At 40.2% G+C, this 15,287-nt stretch overlaps 1 protein-coding gene across 2 annotated transcripts in view; it reads left to right on the top strand.

Annotated features, from left to right (window-relative positions):
- Positions 1-10,324: 10,324 nt before the first annotated feature.
- NRP2 (neuropilin 2) overlaps positions 10,325-15,287 on the top strand; it is a 71,466-nt gene continuing 66,503 nt past the window's right edge. For both annotated transcript variants that reach the window (XM_053472189.1, XM_053472190.1), the window contains exon 1: positions 10,325-10,868. In XM_053472189.1, coding sequence (XP_053328164.1) covers positions 10,802-10,868 — 67 coding nt within the window. In that variant the 5' untranslated portion in view covers positions 10,325-10,801. The remainder of the gene's footprint in view (positions 10,869-15,287) is intronic.

Below are 15,287 nucleotides of genomic sequence, written 5' to 3'. Positions count from 1 at the left end.
TATCTGTTCCCCTGAGAATACCGAATGGTTGGAATTGCTAAGGATACATCAAATGTATTTCCAGGTTGGCCAATATTTGAGTTGTGAGATTTTCAATTCAAAATGAGATTTGAAGTTTCATAACAGTCTCGGTGGTTGAGAAATACTGTCAAAAAATACAAATTTTACTGCATATATCAACCCTATTTTACCTTTAACCGAATAAGTCTAATGGTATAAAGCCTGTCGTGGGCTTTTCACCACAGGAGAAACCCTTAAAAGCTTTAGCCCCCACTATTCAAAATGCCATAATTCCCATTTACATGTAGAGAGCCATGCTGCCAGACTAAAATGTTTTAAAAGCACCATGGTACCAAAATACGTCAGGGCTTAGACCCATGCTTGTTCCAAAGGATATTCAGACTGAATGCAAGTGGATTTCAAGTTTAAGCCATTACGGTATATCTGGGAACTTCTGTATATCTGGGACTCTATTGGTCGCCAGCAGGGAGCTCCTCTGCCATTTAACTCCTGACGTCGAACCTATGGATTTCCGCTCCCTTTAACCCCTGTGATGCTGCGTAGATAAGGTAGGCTAGATGGGGAAGGGACCAGGGAGATTAGTAAACGAATGGCGAATCCGAAGCGTCTTCGTGTTTTGTGTCTTCGTCTTTGTATACGTTTTGCCGCCGCCATGTTCGTATGTTTGGTATTCGGGGTGAACAACAAAAACGCACCCTTCGTGTTCGTTTTCATGTTCGCCCGAATACGAATACAGATGTCTATTATTATTAAAACTGTTTTGGTGCTCCTTGATGAGGTGAAGTGGGAAGGGACTGTGTGTAGGAGGGTACATATCAATGATAAGTAGAAGGCCCCCCAAAAAAATCAGGGGGTTGTTCTCATTAATTGTTATGGCTGTGAAATTCGGTGCCCTAAAAGCAAACAAAAATTTTGTCTGAATTGATTTTGCTTCCCATGCCCAAGTCTACTATTTACTACCAAAATAATATTTACGTGATGGCCTGTAACATAAGATAGATTGGAAAGTATAGTATTGGAGTTTCCAGCTTTGCTGCAGAATTCCCACAAAGATTTTTTCTTAAAAAAATCACTGCATTGAAAAAAGGTTGAGTTCACATCAAACGCACCCAGAGGGACCTGAGAAGCATTACACCTACAGATAGAAGATTTAATGCAGTTAACCTGCTGAAACGGGGAGCACGTTTGAAAGAACTATAAGCTACTTGAAAGAAATCCATTCTCACCATTTATACTGGCTACCTTTATATGCAGCTGCATTAAGTCAGCTAGGGGCTCTTTACATCCTTCCAGACTCAGAAATGTAAAATATACACCTTCAAAGGCACTCGTGAGCACACCTGCTCTGCCTCACACAATGTACAGTATGAAGTCTACTTAAGATGAGGTATATTAGTGTACGGAGTATATCAAAGTCCAAATCTGCTATTGTGTTATCCTTTAGAGTGGATTCAGATAATCATACAAACACACACACACACGTATACCATATATATTCACATACACACATACTGAGATACCATAGGTGCCAGTATATGTATATATATATATATATATATATATATATATATATATATATATATATATATATATATATATATATATATATATATATATATTCACACACACTCTGAGATACCACCAAGGGCCCATAGGTGCTGGTTGCTAAAGTTTCTGTTCAAAAAGAACAGGGTAGTGTCTTTGCACATAACAAAAACTCACAGGATGCCAGACGCTAATAATCCAAAACTAGAACTTTGTGCCACAAGTAACTTATAGCAGTGTACCCCAACCTCGGGTCAGCTATTTTCTTTGAAGGACCCATACATTTCACATATTGATGACCAGCACATGTAAAGTGCTCCTTGCAGTATGTGCGACGTACAAACTCACAGATGGCAATCAGCTAGTTGATTATACATTATCAAAAACCCCGCTTTATCAACTGACGGGCCTAGATACTTGAGCAATTTCAAATCCTACTCTCCTAATAAAACACATTAATAACTACTTATAATTGGCAAAATATAGTTTTTGGCATTTCGTATAGTTTCAAGTGAAAAGGAGGACTTGTAAATATGCCACTGTTAGAAAGTGACTATGTCATGCCTTTGATATGTCAACCCTAAAAATACCCTCACAGAGTGGCATCTTTTGGGCCATGTTGCCACTGGAAGAGTTAAAATACATGGTATTGGGATATCTGGTGCAGTGATTATTGGAGACTGGTCAGTTTAGAGCTGGGGGTCATATCTCTTATACAGAACTGACAATCCTCTGTTCAGACACTACCACTAATAGGGTTTAGCTCCCCCAGGCATGACACAGCGGGACGATTTCCCGCAGTTAGTGACCTATTAGTGATAGTATGAATTGTTGCTTTGTATGCAGTAATGTTTGATGTAGCAATGCATACAACTCACCTATATAATGGGAGAAATAAGTGAGATAGAGACTTTTGTCACCTGACCCAAAAACATTTTGCTGATTCTTTTCTATAGCAATCATGGTGATGGTGCTTACGTGCTTATCTACTTTTTACATAGGTCTGTTTCCCAACACATTACGGTAGTTTTGAAATATGTAAAAAAGGCATCTGTGATTTGTAGAATTCTAGAAAATTTGGATGAACCATATCATTTGCAATATGCAACAGCCAGGGATGGATTGGGGATTAAACTCAACCCTGGTACTGACTTACTGACCGGTACCAGACTAATACATTGGGTGTACGTCCAGTTGGTGGCCACAGATTAAAGGACAAGAACTGCAACAGGAGCAGTAATAAAACACTGGTGTCTGGAGACACCAGTCTGGGTCTAGTTAAAATGAGTCAAAAAGATCTTATTCACTAAGGGCTGAGGTGGCCAGAGCATGGTACAAGATGAAACTTTTGGTCTCGGGCTATTCATTCAGAGCTTTTCCCTTAAGCACATACTATTTTTAATTATTTGCCATTTGTTTCTACTAAACTAAACTGATTAACCAATAAACCAGAGAGAATTCCCAGTTTAGCCAGCATGCATGCGCATGTAATTTAGGTTTTCTGTGCATTCTGACCTTTTTTATTTAGGCTGGCTATACTGGGTTGTGGCTTTATTCCTGGATCCCCTGGGGATGAAAAAGCCGGTTAAAAACTCAACAGATCTCGGTGAAATTAAGCAAATTACAAGCTTTAAGGGTACATTCCATGGTATTTTAAAGTTGTGCTTAATTTGGAGCATAATGTCTATTTCATGCAGTGTTTCGTTCCTGAGCAGCTTGGCATCCGAAATGTGCCGTGCATTAAGAGCCGGCCACATAACTATGTGCAGGTGACCATTAGCATTCCCAGTTTCACACAGCTGTTGGAATACAGCATTTTATGTAGGTTTTATATACTCGCCGCATTCACTCAATAATGTCCCCTGTAATAAATGAAAAATACAATAAAAATATTGCTGCTAAAACATTTTATAATGGGTATATTTAAAATAGCTCTCATGGGGAAGTATACAAACTGCTCTATAATCAAGGCCATAGTCTTTAAAACCTTCTAACTGATAGCAGAATGAACAAAGTACTTCTTTGTATAGCCACGTACTTACAGTAATAACAATAATATTCAAAACTCTTTCCATTTTCTTTTTTTGTGTAATGTCTCCTGCATTATTTACCTAAGGAATCTATTATTTTTGAATGTTTTACAAAATTGCTATTCCCGAGGATGTTTTTTAAATTGCTAGCGTTTTACATGATAGATGTCATTGTTCAGATGTATGGGTCACAACACATGGAAGACACAACAGGTGTCTATTCCTGATATATCAAATACTTGTGTACTATTATCAAAGTTCATAATCTCACATATTTGCCTACCCAATGTGTCTCTGCCTACCCTCCCTGATTCAATTGCTTCATATGACATCTAAAGTTCTTAAAGCACCAAAAAGAATTATGTCCTGAAGCTCTGCTTCTTAAGGAAATTCAGCACCGGGTACCGAGTACTATTGAGGCTTTCTTGGCTAGGTACAGGCGTCCATAGAGTGAATCGGCCACACAGATCTCCCTTGTAACCAGCCCATTGAGCAACAGCACACTGGGGAGCCTGCCCCTGATTTTGCGGCAGAGAGGCTGCATACCCAAGTTGGCCTAGGCCAGAATCATACCTAGGAATTCTGAGTTTTGCCCAGAGATTCTGGTTGAAATATCACTTTTACGGGTCACCATGGGGAAAATCTGGGTCGTGGGAGAGGTGTTGCGGCGAGCCCCACGCCTGCCCACTTCTGCAGCAGCAATGACGTTTTCCTGCGTGTGGAGCCTGCACGCAACGTCAGAAGGACTACCCGCATCCATCAGCAGGACCACCCATGATGTCACAGGGCTGCCTACCCGCAAAGGGACAGCTCCGGGATGGTGGAGCCTGAAAGCTCCCAGGTATGCCCAGAACTAGCCACTGCCAATATGGTAACCCTACAGCAGTAGCAAATTCAGCCCAAACTTTCCCAGCTTGGAGTGTACCTTCATAATGATGCAACATTTCCTTTTGTTTAAATTGTCTTTAGCTAACAGGAGCTGTTCTCAATAGCTACATCCTCCCTCACAGCTTGGTGCCTTGGTTGTCTGAATGCATTGGCCATCCCCAGCTATAACCTCTCAGTCCTTAGACACCAGCACAGAATAAGCACATGCCACCACATGGCTACAAACACAACTGACATTTTAAAGAAGTAGATTTAGAATATATCATTAAGCCGCCATCAGAGTATCTGGCTTATTTAACAAACAAAAACTTAAGAAATACTAATGTATTGACGAGATATAGGATAACCCTTTATGCCCCACTACAAAAGCAAGGGGTGAAACTCTGAAAGAATGAAACTGTCATTTACTGCGGGACTGTACTTTTACTTTACAGAAATTTCACACAAACTCAATAAGCACCCAGTGAATAGAAAGCATTTATTTAGCGCTGCAGAGTGCTGTGTTGACCCTGGAGTACTTTTCTGCTCTAGGTTCTGATTATTTTTGCCATTAGTGAGCTTTTTTCCCCTATGCTCACTTTTTTCGGTATACTTTTATTTCTCTTGACATTTGCGAGGTCTGCTTATTCCCTAAGCTACTTTCTTTATTGGTCCCATGCTCCCCCTAATGGCCATTTTCATAAACTACACCCACTAAATCCAGAAAGTGAGGGCTCAGACTTGAAAAGATTTAAGGACATTTCATGTATAACAAACACTGTGTACCATAACAAGATTTCTAATGTAAAGCTGCAATGTAAAAGTTTGCAATAATATGAAGAAATTATATAATTACTGATCAGTCACAAATAGTATAAATATATATATATATATATAAAAAAAAATATATATATATACGGTATATATATGTATATATATATATATATATATATATATATATAATGTAAAGACACACAGATTGCTGCAACATCATTCATATAGACTTTTTAATCTAATACCACAGGAAATAATCTGTTGGTGCTTCGAGTTCTTCCTTGCAGCATATGGGTAATATACTAGTACATTAGCATTTCTCCCTAGGGTCGTTTTTCTGTTATGTCCCTGGGCACACATCACATTTAGGCTGGAACTGGTTGTCGCAGTGTTGTGTTAGTTAGAAAGCCTATGGCGTTTGTGACAAGACCAGCATCAAAAAGAATTAATGTCCCTTTAAAGTCACACTGTAGTTTGATTGACAGCTCAGCAAACAGAGTAGGAGTGAAGATTAGGCCGATTTGAAAACTAATGACTACAGTGGGTGTAAAAAAATCCCATCCCTCCAAGACCTACACCGCTGGGAGGTCAGAAAAAGAGGCTCTTTTTTCTTCAGACGTGATGCCTGTTGCTTAACGTCTCGGTTAAATTAGGACCAATTTTAAAAATATGCCTTTTTTCTCAGTTTAGACAATTTTATGTCTTTGTTCCTGTATGGCAGCATATTTTAAACTACACACAAATACTACAGTTGCCTAAGACATAGAAAGAAAACTATTATTGCATTTCAGCGAACAAGCAAACTACAATATGATCCATATTTTTAAAGAAAGTCATTCTGGTGGAAAGTACGTGATTTGGAATAGTCAGCCAATGGAAGATTTCTGCTGATTATGTCACTTTTAGTACTTTTCTGCGCAATCTATATTCATGAACATGACCATATGACTCCCAAGCCAGACAGACTGAGGATGATCAGGGTTGATGTTGGCAAAACTGGCATCTCAAAGGTTGACTTTTTTCACTCAAACGCTGACATCATACTGGAACGCAGAAAATTCCCTTACTATTTGCTGTCAGATCCGATATCCTTCCTGCTTAGAACAAGGCTCCATGACATAAAAAGGTTAAGGGTGACATTAGCCCTTCTGTACTAGCCTGGCCTGTGTAATGCCATGCAGGCATAATAATTTGGAATGCCCCTAAGGCTAGTCATACATACCGACGAGCGATACTTTAGAACAGAACATACTGTTTCACTCTATTAGATTAAAATGAATTATTAGCTGATGTAGACACATTTTGCAGCGATCAGCTTAATCTGAAAAGCAAATTCTGGACATGTCCCAAAAGGGTGGGATATTTCACCAGGGATTGTTTCCAGAAGATCAGACTTTCCAGAAGAATTCCTAAAATTCCTGGATTGATATATTAATATACAGTAGAATGAAGAGGTCTTTGAAATACTGGCATTTCTCAGCTTTAATAAAAACGAATGTCAAGTTCTAAGATTTTTGTCATTTTTTTTTTTGTAAATTTCCGCATTTTCATTTAATTCTACTCTTGATTGACTTAACTCTCCTACTTAGCTTAATGAACGGGGGAACTAAACGTACCTATCAGCATGTAGTTTGAACATATCCAAAGAAAGTAGGAAAGAACTGTTAATATATTAAGTGTAACGGAAGGCATGGCGAGAAATTAGATTTCTGCAGATTACATTAGTTTGTTGAGAGATTTACGGTGATCAATATTCCAATAAGTTATGGAAATGATTAACCCTTTAATTGAAAGCGGAGTGAGAAATGGGCTCACTAGCAATAAGCAATAGTGTTTCTAGGGGTTTATTCTTCATACGTTTTCTGGGTAATGGTTGGGTTTTAGAGTTTTCTATCTAGTATTCAAATTGTTATGCTATATAAAAAGGAGTTATATCCTGTCTACCCATTGTACCGTTCTACGGAATATGATGGCGCTATATAAAACGATCAATAATAATGTAGCTTATTGGTTACTTGGGCACTCCTAGGGTAGCAATAGAGGGGTAATTTTTGGGTATAATTTTTATCACAGTTCTTGATTTCATTCTACCTAAACTAGGTATATAGTGTATTTATTTCTTTAATCTGTGAGATTCTAGTATTATGTAGTAAAATTAAGTATACAGATAGGAGTTCCTTTCAAGAAAAGGGAACGGAATTTTCCAATTGTTTTTGGCATTACCCTTTCAGGAAAATATCTGCTTATGGCTGGTTGCCCATCTCAGACTCCCCTGGCTTCTCCTCTGTATGTGTATACATCAGAACAGGATGAAAGTACTCAATTAGCACACAATGAAATTGGATAAATATGTGCGAAAACAACTTCCAATGCAAATTCTTACAAAAAAAAAAGCACGCCAAACTCTCATTTAAACGTGTGAAAAATAAAATCTGTGCCATCTCGAAAACAAAAAACGTATATGTGTGTGTGTGTGTGTGTGTGTGCATGTGCGTGTGTGTATGAATGAGTGTGATTATTAATGTGTCTATGGTGAAGGCACACGGCCAAGAATAGGATACAATGTGTGGATATGATCATCGTACAGATTGAAATAAACTGTTCTCTGCATGTAAAGCTGCAATGTGACCTCAACCTCGGAAAAACTATGTGAGGGGGACAAAGGTCGAAAAGTAAAAATGGGAGAGATATAAACATTATATCCGACATCAACACTGCCAAGAGCAGCTGCCATCCTTAACTCATGAAAAGACTGGATTATCTCACGCCACTCGGAATTTGCTCCATGTAATCTCGCTTATGCATTAGGTTCAAAATGTTGCAGCTAATGTGATTTTGATTGCTGTCCGCAGCGTAAAGAAAATAAAGATATTACACTGACGCAAGCAAGTTATTTTGGGGATTGTAAATATACCCCAGACATAGCGGTTATCAAAAAAGAGAAGGATGTTTTTGTTACGTAAAAATGTTTATTAATACAGTAACCTATTTGCTTAACTCTTTCGGTGCCAGAGGATTGATCAGTTCCCATAACTGGGAATTGTCGGAGTATCGATCATCACGGAAGTATATTTCATCTTATCGTTGACAGAGGGCCAATAGCACATTACATAACAAAGAGCTGTTAGCCCCCTCGGGCAGAAAAATAGTTAATTATTCTCAGCAGTGTTGATAAAAATACATCTGTGGGTGTGTGAGTATGAATGGCTTTTTGGTCTTTTTAACTCATACCAGCTGTGTTGTGATATATAATAAAAACAAACCAGTTTTTATTTTATTAACGTTTATTTCAAAAACGTTAACATATTCCAAATTATTGTAAAGTGAGAAAACTGCCGAAAGCATTGGAGAACCCTATGGAAACAGATGGTTGGGAGAACACTAGCCACCAGAGCTTACAATCTACACGAAAAAAAGGGTCAACTGATTTGGGGGAAAATACAAAAAAAAAAAAGTTTTAGGGTAAATCGGTATTTTGGTACCTGTTTTTTTTTTTCTAGCATTGAATGGGTTGAAGATATGTGCTGGAAATAAAGTTTAATTATTATTTATTGTTTTATATATATATAGCGCCATCATATTCCGTAGTGAAGTTAAATAAGTCCTATAGCTCTGAAGCTCCTGTTGTGATGCGGTATCAATAATGATTTTTCTTCCAGGGCCAAATCCCATGCATAGAATTGAAGTATTTCTTCCGAGGTGTTAGCGTAAAAGCGTTTTTCGTGTGATAGACACCGGACAGAGCTGTAACTCTGAAGATATTGTATTCTCGCAGAGATTGGGCAGCTTTCACTGATGAAAAGGTTCTGAGTTGACTCATAGAAATGCCATCAAATGGAAGCCTATTGTGCGCACAAAGCGTTCACGTCTATTTTTGTGTCAGTATGCTTTGCAGCAGTAAAAAGGGACCAATTTCAGGTTATTTATTGGGTACTGGATTTCCAAATCTCTGTGTCAATAACACAAATCCTCTCTGAGCTCTGAATTCTCTATCGGCACATAACAGCCTGCAGAGGGGATATCAGGAGCCTCGGCTGTACCTATAGCAAGTAAAGGCTTCTTAACCCGTCCTATGAATTAAATATATCGAACAGACATTATATAGCGATCCTTATTCCCTCAGTCCTACTTAATTATATTACATTCACAGCCGAGCAGTAGCAGGTTAAGGCACATTGCAGTGTATTCCACCTGTAGTATAGACTCTCTGACCACAGACTGTTTCAATTACCCCTACTATTCATTTAGATTGTAAGATCTGGAGCCGGACCCTCAAAAGCCCACCACTTCTGCCAGGAGCTTTGTGTAAAAGTACCATAAGGCTAGATTGCAAGCTCATGGGCAGAGTTCTCATCTCCTGATATGTCTGTATGAATTAATGTATTTTTGTTATGTGTGTTAACGGCCCCATTAAAATTGAGTAATTTTTTGTGGCTGAATAATAATAATGATATTAATGATAATAATAATAATAATAGCATAAAGCTGCAAGATCACACATTGAACCATGTATTTAAACTTCAGGATTTGGCATAATCTATACGCCTGGTTAACCAGTTTAATACCAGAGGGGCTGTGATGGGTGCAGAGGTATAATACTGGGATAGATTTGAAGATAATAGCCGGGGTAGATGTGATTGAAGTTAACTATATGATGTGCGAATCATAATCTCCATGTCTCTATTGTGATCATACATGCAGTCGCTATGCACTCCCACCCATGTAATCTAGGCAGATTTATTCTAACCCAAAGGAAAGACTGCCGAACCATGCGCGTTGAAATATCCATACTCCGGGGCCCCTGTGGCAGCCCTGTGCCGTGTATACTTGTACATGGATAACCTGTTGGCTGATCCATCGGCCGCCGTAACCTGGGATCAGAGATGAGCCGTATCCGCTGTAACAATAACCCGCTCTCGCTGTGAGATCTGAGGCTGGACGGATCCCTTTCTCTCCCCCCGTTCGTGATATATAGCCCCCCCTCCTCGGCTTGAGTGAGTGACAGCGCGGAGGGGGCGTGTCCCGGCTGCCTCTCCCGTGCTGACATCCACATGCTGCTCTCTGTAAAAGGGATCGTAGTGTCGGGGAGGGAGGCAGACACGGGGACGGAGTCTCACGGCACACACACGCTAACCATCCTCTGACACACCAGCAGCCAAACACAAGCCGGGCTAACCACAAGGATAAACCCCTCTGCCTGCTCACACCGACCCGGCTCCTCTCCACTGGAAATACCGTTTATTCTTTGTGTTATTATAGGAGCATCAGCCACTTGTTATCTCTCCCGAGCCGATCCAGACCCTCTTTCTCTACATCTTTCTTTGGGGGGATTGACATTTTTTCCTGATTGTGGATGAGACCCTCATAGAACTCCCGACACTCTAAAGGAATCTGATCAATTTATTCATCCAGGAGGACATCAGCTCTGCTGTCCAGGACAAGGAGTTTAAAGGCATTTTTTTGCACATGGTGAATAAACCAAGATAGAGACGAGAGATCGACCGGACTAAATGACTTGTTAACACGGGAATTCGAAGCAGATCCGATTCGCGTTCCCCCTGGACATGGATATCGTTGTTTTTGGAGTTATTGCTCTGTGCTTTACCGGATCCGGAGTGTCCGCGCAGGGGGGTAAGTCTTTACAAGTTGGGACAGTATACATGGGCTCTATATATACGGTATATATATATATAGTCACTTATGGATGTGCTGGAAGCGGCTTATAGACACTGCACTCTCCCATAACGGAGACAGAGGGTGGCTGCGGCTGATTCCTGTCACATCTGGATTAAATCAAAGCTTTAAAAATACTACAAAGCCTTTCCAAGACTCTTCCCTGCCTTCATGTTCTGAAGCCGAGCCTATCTCCCCCGAGTTACCTCCAGCCCCACTAGAAGCGCATTAATCTTTAATACGATCCTTATTTAAATTCCAATTAAATGAGATGCACAGGGAAGCATAGGAAGGGAAAAGCGGGCATGATCAGCCAAATGCTTCTTATTGATATGTCTTCCAAGTGAACGTTTCGATTGTTTTTGGTGGGGTTGTCCCTCCATCTCAACATGTGCACTATCTCCCTTACAAAGCAAAGCAAGGAATACACATTAAAAACAAGATTAAACAAACAAGGGAAACCTCAGAGGTCCAGAGTTCCTGTGAAGTGGTTTGGAACTCCATATGGGCTTTTCTTCTGTATGCTGCTTTGCCAGAGATATAGATACAGGGGCAGAGAGGGGGCTATTGATAAGGGGAGCTCCACAAACTACTCCCAGCTATTTAGTTATCGGCGACAAACAGCGATCTTTAACCCTTTGTGTTAAGGCATGAATAGGTATTGGGGGTACAAAAAAAGTCCAGAAGGCGCAGGAAATTTCCCAAACCCGGGGAGGCTGGAGAAATCGGGTGGGATATTTTGATAAAAGTAGTATAACCCCGGTTTGTAGTTTTTTGCCTATATGGCCGGTGTCTGTAGACGTGCTATGGTGGGAACTTGGTCTGGCTCAGGAAGTTTGAGCTAAATTAACTTAACTCAGACCTGGGAAATAGAACAGGCGATTATTTATTGTTACATTGTTAGGATTGTTTTGGTGTATAATTAGTCCTTTTCAGTAAATGCGTTTAACTCAATATACACTCAACTTTGAAACATTTCTCTGAAGAAAGTCGCACTGACTTGTAAATCAGATTAGCTGCTATTGTATGTGTCTTGCCCCAATTGTCACTATACCATAATCTTCATTGAGTATCTACAATGTAACAATGGAGACCTACAATCCGAGAGGTCATTGTTGGGGGCCATAATCTTAATTGGCACTGACTGGTGTGATAACATGAAATAAGGGTAATTGCTGAAGAAAAGTGAACAAGGGCGATTTAGGCTTTTACAGTTATAGTATCTTCTCTATAATGTCATATATATATATGAGAGAGCTAACACATCCTTATGTACACATGGATCAGATTAAGCCTCTTTTTCTTATAAAATTATATATTTATATATATATATATATATATATATATATATATATATATTAGATGTACACGTAGATCAGTACTTGATTAGACCTGGTTTTAAAGTTAAGAAAGGGTTTGTGGTTGATCGCTCATGGTGCAGATTTTGGAGCCGGTCCCTGCGATACAGAGTTGGGTGTTAATCCGAATTGTAGGCAGTAAAGCGTTACAGTGGAGAAGCTGCTTGGCTTCTGGGATCGCTGCAGGAGCCGATCGCACCGGTTGAATGAATAACAGGCGTCGGTGTGGGTTTGGAGTGTAGGAGCTGTACGGTAAAGACCGGAATGAGCTCTACCGACTGAGTTTATGGATAGCCAGACAAGTCATAAATCTGGCATATTTGATGCTCTTCTGGGCTTTACTCCCATCATTCTGAGCCAGACGCGCTGTAAGGCTGTAGCCACTTCCTAGCCGTGAGTCTCCCTACAGACCGCATCACCGGGGCAGCACAGATAATGCGGTATTTCCCGGTTTAAGGGATCCGTAGTAACTTAATTATTTAAATGCAAAACACACTCGAGGCTCAGCAATGACATGAAACAGCAAACCGAGCCGTGCGATTCCAGAAAGAGGATTATCCATCTCAGTGTTGGAAGGGATTGTAGAAGGCAGTGGCATCTCATGATCCTTGGCTGGCTAAGTGGCTTTGGCAATCATCCCTCATGTGATTAAAACTTTAAAGGGTGGAAAACATGCCTGGGGTGGGGTGGGGGGTAGAGAGTTTGATCTACAAATGCTCATCTTGTCTGGTCTCTCCTCATCTCTTCCTTGGGACAAGCAACCTATGTTCTCCTTTGGCCTGGTGAATTATGTTGTGGAATAATTGGATCATAGAGGCTTGTAAGACCCTTATTTGATCAAAGGCTGGCCACCTGGCTTTCTATTATGATGGTTCTGGCTCACACTGTCCCTGTTTTACCAAATGCCACCCCAAGTGCTTTTCTCCTACAATAACCTTTTTATTGCAGGCAGCATTGTTTGCGCCATACTGGCATCAGTTTCGTTAGGCTGCTTGGGATGATGTGAACAGGGTGCATCAGTGAAAGGGTTAAATCCATACAGAATCACTTTTATAATTTCTCTTGCTTTTCATGGGTTAAGTAAGATGGTTCGCCAGTGTAGAAGATGTCATTTTGGGCCATGTACTTGGGTAGTGTCTGCTGTGATTTTGATAATTTCACACTGCAAGGGGCTCCACCATGACTGATCAGCTTGCCATTTTGCATGGGAAACCTCTAGTTTGTAGAGGTAAGTGGTCTCTCGCCTGCACGGCTTACAATCAGTGCACAGATACAAAGACGTCATAGCTCAGATATGATCCAATACCCATAACTGAAACACCTATAGAAATAAGTACATTAATAATATAAATGTGCTTGCTGTATGTATTGTGAAAGAAATGTGCGTGCGCGTAGCCCCTTAAGTGCTCTCACCTACAACTCAACGCATTCTAACAACTGTGCCTATCTATTGTGGATCTTAATGCACATTAAAGCAGCTGTTTAACCCTTTCCTATTGCATTTCAAATTTCAATTTAGTTCGAGAACCCTTCTAATATCTACATTTACATGCTTTGACTCCCCGCGGGGAATAGGGAATATCCCTTATGGCATGTACACACAATTCCTACCATTGACCCATCTGAATTTAACTGTTCTATAACAACCATGTGCTGACCCCCCTAAATATGTCACTCTGAATAGTTTTTTTACACTTCTCTCCACTCATTAAGTCCAGCAGCTGTGTCACTCTTAACCCATTCAGTGCTAGAGAGATAGAAGCTAGGCGACATCTGGATAAAACCATTCCAGTCCCTTTGGGGGATTCATGTGAGGTCCTCATCCATAATAAAGAGAAGGGCTGTTCTTCCTCTGTTACACAGATAGGATGATCAGGCTGCCTGTGCAGTAAATGAATGAGTCTATCCCAGATTTTTTTACCCAGACGTGTCTTCTGCCAATGAGCAAGGATCATTTTATGTGTTTTTAGTGTATCAGAAGGGAATACTTAATTCTTTCCTGCAAGAGCTCTGTTCCTGAAACCCGACTCTGTTCACCTTTAAGCATTAATATGGTTTGTGCGAAATACAAATGGTTGACCCAGTGCAGAAATTATTAATTCTCAGCTGTTTAAATGTTCCATCATCTCTACAGATTCCCATCCTGTGCAGAATTGCAACACTCACAGCAATTATTTTGTAATCAAATTCAGGTTTTTATTACCGTATTTCTTGAAAACTCCCAGAAAGCTTTCTCCCTCCCTAAATTTCTGACATTTTTATTTTAAGAGGAGATATTAAAAATGTTACTCCTTTGTTGGTATTACATTAGTTTCTGCCGCAGTACACGCTACAGCCTTTCCGCTCTTTGGGGGTGCTGTTTGCTGTTGTTGGCTGTGATCTGATGCGACTGTAAGCTCCAAGGGCCCTCCTCTCCTTATGTACTAGTATGTCTTAATGTTATCGTCAATATGTATATTGTGTTACTTTCATACCCCCTCTCCATTGTAATAGTGCTACAGAATCTACTGGCACCGTATATATAAATGAATGTCAGTGTTCTAAATATGAATTCTACGCAGCCAACAGGAGAGCGACAGAGCTGAGACTAGAATACATTTTCTGCACACAGTTATGGCAGTCTCCTTTACCAAAGATACTATTTCCAAGGCCAGTTCTACCATACAGGTGGCCACCTATGACACTTGGTAGTGGGCACCACCATGAGGTTCTCTCTAGTGTTCGTAAGCCAGTCCAGGCAGGAGGAGAGCTGGAATCTAGAAGCAGCCTTGCCTCTGTCCCAGTGTGTCTTGAGGCCTAGTTAAAGGCAATCTTTACCATTAGTATATGTATAAAACAACCTACAAAACAACATATCTATAGAAGCAACCATATACCCATTGTACAGGGCTACGGAATTTGATGGCGCTATATAAAACAAATAATAATATAATGTGCAAATTTATTCCGAGTTATGTTAATTACATGCACAGCGGTGATAAATTTCCTATGACTAGTCAGTGGGATAAAAGCAAAAGCT

This window comes from Spea bombifrons, chromosome 7, assembly GCF_027358695.1.
Source record: "Spea bombifrons isolate aSpeBom1 chromosome 7, aSpeBom1.2.pri, whole genome shotgun sequence".
Taxonomy (NCBI): Eukaryota; Metazoa; Chordata; class Amphibia; order Anura; family Pelobatidae; genus Spea; species Spea bombifrons.
This window is presented reverse-complemented; position numbering and strand designations above follow the sequence as displayed.